Source organism: Euprymna scolopes, chromosome 1, assembly GCF_053919585.1.
Source record: "Euprymna scolopes isolate OS-2025 chromosome 1, ASM5391958v1, whole genome shotgun sequence".
Taxonomy (NCBI): domain Eukaryota; kingdom Metazoa; phylum Mollusca; class Cephalopoda; order Sepiida; family Sepiolidae; genus Euprymna; species Euprymna scolopes.
Window position 1 is genome coordinate 175,222,639 of NC_136482.1, and position 12,328 is coordinate 175,234,966.

Consider the following 12,328-nt stretch of genomic DNA (forward strand, 5'->3'; position numbering starts at 1 on the left):
GTGGTCTACTGATTATAACATGATTATATATATATTAACAGGAAAATTCTGTGTAGCTAAATTGCTATATATATTTTCATAACTTACTACTTAGTTCTATTCACATATCGAGTACTATTAAAGTAAACACTGTAAATTGATACATGAAATAACTATATATATATATATATATAAGGTTTCAGGAAATAAATAAAAGAAATCAATAAAGCGCTCGATCACAAATGTGAGAACTAAAATACAAATTATTTATATAAAAACTGTTACATATTTCAGAGACGTACTATAGTTTCATTGCAAGGGACCTGCTTTTTAAAAGGCTTTTAAAAATCCAAATAAATCATTAGTGACTCATGAAATGAAAAACAAATCAAACAATGGCATTCAAAATGTGGATTCATTCTAAACATCATTCATCAATTTGAAGTAAAAAATAGTTAGCAAAATATTTTGCTAATTATTTTTTTCTCTGACGATAAAGCCATTCTTGGAAACTCTATGAAATAAGGAAATTTTAAGTCTTCAACCTGTATTTCTTGTCGAATAATAAATGAAGTAATTTCTAATTTACAAAGTTTAAATTGATTTTCTTATATCAATGCTCGTCTCGCTTTTAAGTTTACAGAATTATTCAGTTTGTAAATTTGAATTTTCAGAACTAGTGTGTGTGTGTGTGTGTGTGTGTGTGTGTGTGTGTGTGTGTGTGTGTGTGTGTGTGTGTTGGACAAAATAAGAGAAACTCCTAACATTTCTGGCATCAATCTTTGAACGTGTTTCAAACAATCAAATCTTGACATATTTTAATGCATTTTTGTTTATTATTTATGCCATATGATATACTTAATTAAAATAAATTTCTTTTTCAGATATTTAAAGATATTAAAAGCTTTCCTATAAAAATAGCAAACCTTACGGACTTCCAAAGAGGCCAAATTGTTGGAGCTCAAATGGCAGGTGCTAGTGTAACAGAAACTGCACGAATGCTTAACGTTTCAAGAAGTACTGTCTCTAAAGTAATGACTGTTTTTAAAAGAGAAGAAAAAAACGTCCTTAGTCTGGTCGAAAGATGATGTCTGAAAGAGCCTGTCGGACTCTTAAGCAGAGTGTTAGAAAAGATCGCAAGGCCACAGCTCCTAAAATCACTTAAGAGCTCAAACATTTACAGAACCCAGTTTCCACAAAAACTGTTCGAGAGCTGCACAAATCTGGATTTTGCAGAAGAGCTGCAATTAGAAAACCTCTGCTTTCAAAGACAAATGTTTCAAAGCAATTAGAGTGGTGTAAAAACTGCCAAAATCATTGCAGTGGAAAAATGTGATTTTCTCTGACAAATCATCGTTTTCCTTATTTCCGACCACCGGCCGAGTCTATGTTTGGAGACAGCCAAAAGAAACATTTTACCCAGACTGCCTTTTCCCACCCGTAAAGCATGGCGGGGGTTCTATGATGATTTGGGCTGCTATTTCTTGGTAATCCACAGTATCAATGATTACTCTTCATGGAAGAATTAACAGTCAAGACTCTTTAGGAGTTTTGGGTGAACAAGTTCATCGTATAGTTCAAGGACTATTTCCTGAGGGGAATGCTATCTTTTAAGGTGATAATGCCCCAATCCATTCAGCTAGAATTATTAAAGATTGACACGGTTGAGCATCTGATTTGAACTATCACAATGCTCAGACCTCAACATTATTGAGCATTTATGGTTGATTTTGGAGGTTCAAGTAAAAATTCGATTTCCACCACCATCTCCTCTAAAAGAACTGGAGGATGTTTTAGCTGAAGAATTGGATAAAATTCCTTTGGAAACAGTTTACAATTTATATGAATCAATACCTCAGAAAATTGAGGCTGTAATTGCCGCAAAAGGTGGTCCTACTCTATATTAAAATAAATTTTGTTGATTTTTAAGGTGTTTCTTTTATTTTGTCCAACTCCTGTATGTGTGTATATATATGGTGGTCAAGGTCTGGTGTGGATGTGTGTTAAAAGCAAACAGATGTCTTAGCGTCATACTGTGCTTCTCCCAGACAAATCAACCCCACGTGCACGTCGTGACCACTGCCATGCAGACGGGGCTCTAATGAACGACGAGTGTCCTACGCCATATAACTGGACATCCACTGCTTTGTGGGCCAAGGTTTTTTTAACCAAAGGTTAAAGGTGAGGTAACCCTGACAGAAACCTCCAGAGGAGCTTAGGCCTTGTAAGCTGCGGCATACATGACCCACCGGTATGTGGAATATGCTCTGGTGTCCAGCAACCTAAATCCCAATCATGGATCAAATGGCATGATGGGTGATGAAGGCAACCTCTCTAGGAGAAGGACAACTCTGATATAAAACCTGCGGCAACTGCTGGATCCAATGATGTTGACTTGCTCTTCTTTTTCGTTCAATGTGGTAGTTGTTTAGAGAGTGGGATTGTCTTCGTGCAAATTCTTTCCTCACTATAAAAAGCTTCAAGCACAGGCATACGTACTTAATATGTAATGGAATACACATTTAACCATCAGTGTGTATCTCGATAATAAAAAGGTTGGCTGTATCCTAAAATGGCAAATGGACACTCAATGAGGACTGATGTGGATATGGGTGTCAATGGAAATAAAGGCTCTGGAACATAATTTCTTAGAAAATATTTACATTTTTTTGGAAAGAAAATTCTATGAAAGAAAATATCATTTAAAAAAAAAAGTTTTGTAATAAAATCTATAACACACCTTATGAAATGTTGAAATTTAAATCCAATGAATACTTTCTAGGGAGGGTCTTTTCAATTTATAAATAATAAGTTAACAGCCAAGAAATGCATTTTTTAACCAAATTACTATTTATTTTTAATAGGACTTTTGTAAAAGTTAAATTAATTTTCAATAAGGTATCATTCGGCCATTGAATTAAAATTAACTTTTAAGCAGTCACATAGAAATTTAATCCATGCACATCGCCATTATCTGGCGATAAATTTTCTACTTTATCATTTATCAAAGCTCCTGTCTATGTTAGGTAAAAGGTCAAAAAACTTTATTAATTGCTTTCTTTTATAAAGTACTAGCAAGAGGTACTCGGCGTTGCCCGGGTGTTTGGAGGTGTGTGTGTGTGTGTGGAAACTCCGGGGGTGGGGTGGGTTAAAAAAAAAAAAGTCAGTATGAGGATCGAACCCGAACCCTTGAGGCAAAGTTGTAAATTAAAGTGTGAAAAAAAAAAGTGCAAAGTTAACGATTGCCCCACCGCGAGATGCTAACGGAAACACGTTTGAATTTATTTAATTACTTGGATTTGGCAGGTGCCCGTTTTAATGAGTTAATGAGGTCAAGTTTGACTGCGGGGCGGGAACGCTTCCCAAGGTGTTATAGGAAAAAGACTAACCCACATGTGGCGAGCGACAAATGTTGAATATTTATCTTCCCAAAATCGAGCAAATTAAATAGACAGGCGAGCTTCGTTGTTAACTCTGAGATATTACGATTTATATGTGATATAAAAAGTTTTAAAAAGTTGTGAACCGACCGACCGCTTCTCTGAAAAAAGCCTTTTGTAGACATACAGAAAAAGCGAACATACATACATTTTCGCTTTTATATTTATAGACTAGCAATCCGCTCTGTGTTGCCCTGTCATAAAATATGCATAAATATTATATTTTAATCAAGACAGAATTATTTATTATAAACAGAAATACCATAGGTATTATACGTAACCTTAAATTCCTTTTAAAAAAATAAAGAAAAAAAACCCAAAGAAACTGAAACATGTGCCTGCAAGTATTATGGGTTTTTCTAAACAATTCATTTCTTGTAAGTAACAAAAAAAATGCTCAAGCTGAAATCGAAATCAAAACCTAATGAAAGTGAGTCATTAGGCCAGCTTGATACGATCTTTTAAAAGTTGTCTTCAAACCTGCTTATTCTTAGCATAAGTAATCTGTCATGGGAACGATTCCCGCATACGTATTCGTGAAACAGTTGACAGATAGATAAAAATCCGATCACCCTCATGTACCAATTTTTAAATTTTGACCCTCCAGCATCCCTTTTTCTGTATGAGTATTCCACATGTCTGAATACCCTATATACCAAATTCCAAGTCTGTAGATAAAAATTCTTTGAGTATATAGGTTGATAAGTGACCTAATACACATTCTCACTTTTATAGGTGAATAGATTTTACTCAAATTTTATCAGCAAGCAATGACTTTTTTTGTCTTTACATTATATTTATTTTGAAAAAAAAACAAAAACAGATTTAAAATCTAAGCAGCCACTTACCTCCCTCAAATGTCCGATTCGCAGGTAAAGTTGCTGATTGATCGTATTCAGATTTGATATCTGTTTGTTTGCTCGTTCTAATTGATCGTGAAGTTCTTTGTTGTGCTTTTGTGGCTGGTCGGTCACTTCAGAGTCGACAGGTTGGCATCTTTCTTTCTTTTTCTTTCTAGAATCATCCTATCAACAAAATCACATCGTGTTGAGTTGCATCATGTAAATAAATAACCGATTATGTGATGCAATGTACTGTTAGAAATTCGCTCAATATATGTTACCGTGACATAAGTTGACATATATTCGGTGGGTTTTTAATAGTATTTTGTCTAGTTTATTATTTATAGCACCTTTTCCCAAACTTACCGTGTTAAAGAGAGAGTCAGACGCCATTTTGAATTTTCCAATACATCGGTAAACACTGCATGTTTTTCGAGCTGAATAAACATGTTACATTGAATAAAAACACAAAAAATATATCCAGTTTAGTAGAAAAGTAACTTATCTTGCCTTTGATAACATTTATTTGTTATATATTTGTTTTTTGACAACTTTTTCGAATCTATGTGTACAGTAATACAAACCCGAAAGTTTTACTGAAATTTCGTAAGATTATGTAAGTAAGATTACAGCATAGTCATGTTTTTCACACCAGTTCGTATTAGATCACTGAAGTTAAGTGCCATTTAACCTGGTCAGTATTAAAATGGGTTACCATTTGAGAATACTAAGTGCTGTATGTGCTCTCTCTTTATCTTGACATTCTTTCCAGTTGTCCTGGATTTCTTCTTGCCACTGAAATGAAGCAGTGCCGATTCAGGAGAGGTGTGGTTGGAGATTATGCAACCTTTACTTCAGCTATATATGCAATCACCCTCACAGGGGGTATCTATTGTCTCTCAAAACTGAACAGAGGCTTGTAAGAATTGGATACACAAAAAGTGCAATGGAAGAACAAGTAATTTAAGGAATGATAACCTGTTTCTGCTAGAAATGTTTACGTGCAAGAAACGTCAGAAATATTAATGAGAAAGTAATGTTAGAAATATTTATGTGTAAGAAATATGAGAATAGACAAGAATTTAGATGTGAAGAAATTATATACAGGTAACAAGGTTATTGAGGTTATTATAGTTTTGTTATCCGGGTGATACCGTTGAATTGTATATACCTGGTTGATACCGTTGAGTTGCATATACCTCGTTGATACCGTTGAGTTGCATATACCTGGTTGATACCGTTGAGTTGCATATACCTGGTTGATACCGTTGAGTTGCATATACCTGGTTGATACCGTTGAAATACAGAATGATACAATAGATGTGTAATATGTTAAATATTGGCAGGAGAAGGCCAAGGTAAACATAGGAAGTGATAAGGAAGAGATTTGAGAGAAAGAGGGATAATAAAGACCTGGCCAGAGGTAGGTTAGTTTAAAAGTCAATTTCTAAAAGCTGTCCAACACATGCCAGCATGCAAAACACATTAAACCAAAAAGGGTAAAGACAATGGCAGTGGATGAGAACTCAGATGCAGAGAAAATATATTTGAATGGCGAGAATATTGAGGTTGTCCAGCAGTTTTGTTACTTGGATGATACCACTGAAGTATGGAGAGGAGCTGGTGCGATTACAAGAGCTATAAAAGCGGATGATGTAAGTTCAGGGAACTTCCTTCATCACTAACCAGCAGAGCATGACCACGGTTGACTAAGAGAAGAGTCTATCAGGCATGTATATGATGCGTGAAAGTAAAATTTGGCCAGGGAGTGTTGAGGACCTGCGTTTCATGGGGAGGATTAATATGAGAATTATAAGTTGGATGTGTGATGAGAGTTTTAAAGACAAGCTTAGATCTGATAACTTCAAAAGAAGATTAAATATGGACAATATTCAAAGATGTGGGCAGAAAAGGAAATTTTGTTGGTTTGGTCACATTGAAAAACAATGGAATAGTCATTGGGTTAAATGTAGAAAAGTTGAGGTAGTAGGGTCAATTGGTAGGTGAAGGTGATGGTAAATATAGAAGGAAGTGGTAAAAATAACAAGTAGTTCAAGAAATGATATGCGTGTGTGCACGAAATGATATGCGTGTGTGCATGAAGTGTAAGATAATAAGAATAAAAGAAAGATAAGAACTCTAATGTTGAGAAAAATATTTGGATGGCAAAACTATTAAGATTGTCCAGAAGTTTTGTTACCTTGGTGAAGCCATTGGAACACAGGTAGGAGAAGGTGCTAATGTAATTGCAAAAATTAGTAGTGCAAAGATTAGGTTCAGGGGACTTCTACCATTAGTAATCAGCAAAGCCTCGCCGCCGTTGATCAAGGGAAGACTCTATTAGGAATGTGTATGCAGTAATGAAGAATAGAAGTAAAACCTAGCTAGGAAAGGTTGAGAACGTGTTGCACAGCGAGAATTGATATGAGAATGATTCGATGGATGTTTAATGTAAGTCTTAAAGAGACACTTAGATCTGATGACTTAAGAGGAAGATAAAGTTCTATCTTATGTTTCATATATCCCTTTTCATGTTTGTCACCACTAAGTATGAGGGGCATTCCGAAAGTAATGCCTCCTATTTTTTTATTCTGTCTAAAATGGATCAAAGACAATTGCAAATTGCATCATTATGATGACTGAACTTATACATTCATGATCTGAAGGTTTCATCTCTCTGTTGTAGATACTGACAGTGTGAGGCTCTTAGAAAACAACCCCTATCGTGGATGTGTATTAGAAGAGGAGATGCATCACAAAAGTTCATTAAGAATGGTGGTGACTATGCTGAAAAAACATTCTGAAACGCAAAAGGTTGTTTGTTTTAATGATACCACTTCTATCTTCGTAGCTCTTTAACTTTTGGCATTGAAAAAAATAGGAGGGTTTACTTTTAGAATGATTCTCATATTTCCTTTCTTTCCTCTTTCTTCCGATCCTTGTATAAGTTATAATAACACCTCGCACAAAGATTTATGAGAACACATGGTTACCAAAATCTTAAAAGCGAGAATTTAAAATAGCTGTTAGCTTTGCACCAGCCGCATCATCTTTTTTTATGTACATTTTACATGGTGGCAGGTATTGGATGGCTTTTAAAAAAATTGACTTCCAAACAAGCCTATTTCTGTCCAATCGATCGATCAATGCCTCCGTTCAGTCTTAAAAGACAAAGGATGCCCCCTCTGTAGGGGCAGTTATGCGTATAAGTGTGAGGCAAGGGTTGCGCAATATCCAACCACACCTCTCCTGAATCGGCACTGTTTGAGTCCAGTGGCAAAGAGGAATCCAGGATGACTGGAAACAATGCCGAGATAAGCGGAGATTACATACAGCACCTAGAAGTCTCAAATAGTCACCCATTTAGTACTGACCAGGTTCAACATTGCTTAACTTTGGTGATCCAGCGGGAACCGGTGTGTCAACGTGATTATGCCATACCATCTCTGTCCAGGTCTTTAGATATTCCTCTTTCTCTAAAAGTTCATTATAATTTCCTTCCATGCTATAATTGACCTTCCCCTGTAAACCAGATCTGCTACCTCAACTGTTCTACATTTACTAATCCAAGAACACTCCTCCATTCTTTCAATGTGGCCATACCCATCAAAGTCTCCTGCTCCTTATAACTGTCCAGATTAAATCTTATTTTGACGTCATCAAAACTAAGCCTGGCTTTAAGACTCACATTATACAACCATCAAATCATTCTCATATCATTTTCTCCATGCAACATATGTTCTCAATTCTCACTGTTCAGGTTTCACTTCATATATTATTACATTTCATAGACATGCGTGAAAGATTCTTCCTTTGGTTTACAGTGATACTGCTCTACTGGTTAATACTCGCAGAAATACCCAAAACGTACTCCATCCACTCTTAATTCTTGCAATTAAACTAGCACCTGCTCCACCTTGTGCTCCAGTGGTATTACCAATGATTATGATGATAATATGTTAGATTCTAATGTTTTTTTTATTACTCTTATTTACCTCCAAACAAGGAATATTGCTGTTTGGATGTAAGGCATTATTATTTGAGTCTGTCTGCAAGGTACTATGTTGGGAGTTAAGCAACAAGATGTCTGTTTGTGTTATATTTAACTTTCTGCATGTTACAACAGTCAAGGAAGCAGGAAATTTCAAACTCTAACAGTTTGAAGTGAGAAACTATTAGAGTAAAAAGCTTTCCAGCATCTAGAGATCTCTACAGTGAAGGGGGTGGGATTTTGCTGCTTGTTAGGCTAGTCGGGGATATGTAGATTGAAGGAACACAAATACTACATCTGAATACATTCTATTAAAGTACTTGTAAAACAGGCACAGACACAGATGCAAGATTGCCGTGATTGGACAGTGGTTGGAGCTTGGTTGATAGTGCAGGACCTATAAGGTTGAATGCAATTTTATAAAAAATTATTTAAGTGAGAATAAGGAGATGATGGAAACTGAATTGTTAACAGATAAGGGTTAAAGAGTGTACAGTAGTCAATAGAATAATATCATCGTAATTGTTAGTAGTGGAAATTTGGTAAATTGGATTACTTAAAGGATCAAGAACTTGTTTACATTGGACTTGAAGACAATCATATTGTAGTCAGCTGGAAAGCAGGCAAACGGAAGACTGTTCCACAGGCGTGCAGTTCTAAGAAAGAAACTTTGTTCATGGAATCTACGTTTAGGTTTAGGCACAGATAAAGAGTAGGGGAAATTATTGATAGTGTTTTCAGCTAGACGAGTTTTTCTCATGAAAGTTTGGTGAGGTGGGACCGTAGATTGGAGCTCAAACAAGCACTTGCCATGAAAATAACGATAAAGCAGAGACAAGCTCGCAATGTCTCTTCTGTGAGAAAGAGGTTGCAGGGAAGAGAAAAGGGCACCCACTATGAGGCTACGTAGCCTATTTTGAACTCTATCAAGGCAGGATAAGATTTCTAGCAGCTCCTGCCCAGATGTGGCAACAGTACTCCATCGTTGGCCGTACCTGGCTTTTATATAGGTAGAGAATTGCATCAGGAGGGAGATATCTAATGGAGCAGTAGAAGGATCCCACCATTTTTCTAATGACCTTGGCAATGGATTTGATATACGTGTTCCATTTCAGATCGGGAGTAAAGGTCAAGCCCAGAAGCTTGTCAAAACATGAAGCCTCCCCAAGACGAGAGCGATTCATTTAAATTGATGCCAGATGGGGATAAGAGCGTTGATGATAAGAAGCTTGGTTTTAGACGCATTAAAAGTAATCAGCCACTCCTTTCCCCATTGTACCACATGCTCAAGATCAGAGGAGAGAGAATCAGAGAGAACTTGGTCATTTACGATCTTTGATGTGCTGCCATAGATGGTAGTGTCGTCAGCATAAATGTCTACGAATGATCTAAGTATGTGATTTGGAAAATCATTAATGTAGATCAGGAAGAGAGTTGGGCCCAGGATTGACCCCTGAGGGACTCCAGCATTAATACTGTGAGCTGATTTCTGCCCATCAAACACTACTCTTATGAACCTATTACAGAGAAATGATTTAATAATTGAGGAAACATTTTCAGCTATACTGTAGCTGGAGATCTTGTGAAGTAGACCTTTATACCATACCCTATCAAAGGCCTTTGATATGTTAAGAGCAATTGCCCTAGAAAGGGAGCCTCCATCGACAGATTCGCTAATTTTATGAGATATAACAGTAAGCACATCTGCTGTAGATCTAGCAGAACGGAAACTATATTGCATGTAACTAAGGTTATTTTTGCTGAGATGGTTGACTACTTCTCTATTTAACACAGATTCCAGCAATTTACTCATGATGCACAGGAGACTTATTGGTCTGTACTGAGAGGGAGATGACCAATCACCAGAATTCTTAAATACAGGGCATACTGATGAGATTTTCCAAGGTGTTGGGAAGCAATTCTCCTTAACACAATGCTTAAACAGCTTTGTAAGTATGGGAACTAGTTCTGGTTGAAGCTTTTTGAGCACTATAACTGGAATGCCATCAGGGCTAGTTGCTTTACTAGAATCAAGATTTTTGATTAGCTTGGCAACATCATGTACAGATATTTGTATATCGCATAGCATATTTTCTGATACAGGAGGAAATATGGGGGGTTGGCGGCCTTGGTCGCATAGGGTAGAATTAGTTGCAAAGTTCTTGACAAAGAGTTTGGCTTTGTTTGATGCTGACAAGATTATCTCAAGTCCACTGATGATAGTTGGAATAAAGCACATGCTTCTGTTCAAGATCTTGTTTGCTATTTGCCAAAACTGGTGGGAACCAAGCTACTGCTCAGCTACTTTGGACTTGACAAACTGAGCATACAAATCTCTCGCATTCTTTATTACATTTTAGAGTGGTTGCTGGCAGTCTTGAAAGCAGCTTTAGTTTCAGTACATCTATTACGTTGGAAGCAATGGAAAAAGTGATTTGTGTGCAATGGCAGCAACACATTCTGGAGAGAACCACGGCTGACTGTTGGGTTTTGCTGGAACTTTTTCGAGGGTATGAAACTGTCTATACCTACAATTAACCATTCCGTCTTCATTTTCAATTAATTTAAAGTCTTGATTTTAAATAAACTCAGCAGAAAAATATTTTCAAAATACATTTTTATAAATCTTCTATACATATATAAAAGCGAAAATGTATGTGTGTATGCATGTTCGCTTTTCCTCGATGTCCACAAAAGGCTTCTTTCAGAGAAGCGCTTGCTCGCTTCACAACTTCTTAAAACTTTTTATATCATCTATAAATTGTAATATCTCAAAGTTATCCACGGAGATCGCCTGTCTATTTAATTTTATTGACTTTCAAACATTAATTATTCCACATTTCTCGCATCGGCACATGTTACATTCGGTTTTCGGTATAAAAAAAAGCGAAACTCGACTTTAACCACAGGCCGAAAGCCAGTTGTCTCAAGAGAGTGAAGTAACGTTTGTTCAATATCGACTTCGTCATATCAGACCGTAGCTTTCATTTCGCTCCTCCAAATAAACAGGGAGCGGGTTTTTAAAAACAAACAAACTGATTTATTCAAAACTGTCCCGCACAAAATCGTAACTGCTGAATACCTATCGCCATCACGTCAATCAAAAACGCGCACCTGTTTGTTTTTTTAACACTTTACTATTTTCCAACTGCGCGTCGTCAACGCTTTGTGTTTTTTTCACATACCCCGAAAAACACCCGGGCAACACCGGGTACCCCTCGCTAGTAATACAATAAATAATACAGAATACATTATCATTGACACTAAATTAGTAGGTTTAAAGAATAACAAAAGATTTTAACATATAAAAAAAAAATCTACTCCAGGTCCATTTTAATTAATGCAAAACTGCTCATGTTGACAACCGTCCTCCATATGCAAATTTGAACTGAAGTCGAATACATATCTGCAGGAATATTTTCCTGAAACCTCATACAATACAGAATTTCCATCAGACCACACTAATGCAAATAAGAACACAATGCAATGTTAAAAGAATACATATAATATATATCAATAAAAGGTGAATCTGCATAGCTTGCTCCATAATAATTTCTTAATTTGTTTCAGTTTGTTTTGCCTTCTATAAATTACTTTTATATATTTTTATAAAATGTATTAAATAATAACAATATATTTTAAGTAATGACTCACATTTTTTGCAAGAATCTGTTTCCATCTTTGCCTTTCACAGTCTTGTTCGGATTTGAGTTTAACCAAATTTGATTTCAGCGAAGAAATCTGTGATTCCTTGATCTGAAAATTTAAATTTCAAAAATAGATTTGTTATTTTTGCATGAAACTTATTTTATTTTTTATAAATCTTTTTTTTTTTTTTTCTTGCTAAAACATTACTTTACAGACCTAAATTTTGGTACTAATACACTTTAACTAACCGGAATTATTTTTTTGTTTTCATTTTTTAAAGAGTTTAGGAGGAATAAGTGACAACCCGAATTTTAATTTTCAAAAATAATTTCTCCAAAAACTAACTTTTGCAAATACGGTTATTGATGAAACAAAAACATAAGTGCAAACATTTCAAAATATTCTAATTTTACTCTTGATTTTCTTAA

General features: G+C 35.7%; 1 protein-coding gene across 2 annotated transcripts in view; it reads right to left on the reverse strand.

Moving 5' to 3' along the window:
* LOC145277637 (uncharacterized) overlaps nucleotides 1–12,328 on the reverse strand; it is a 225,032-nt gene that overhangs the window by 18,891 nt on the left and 193,813 nt on the right. For both annotated transcript variants that reach the window (XM_080129219.1, XM_080129229.1), the window contains 2 exons: nucleotides 11,907–12,008; nucleotides 4,268–4,444 (listed from right to left, as the gene is read on the reverse strand). In XM_080129219.1, coding sequence (XP_079985345.1) covers nucleotides 4,268–4,444; nucleotides 11,907–12,008 — 279 coding nt within the window. The remainder of the gene's footprint in view (nucleotides 1–4,267; nucleotides 4,445–11,906; nucleotides 12,009–12,328) is intronic.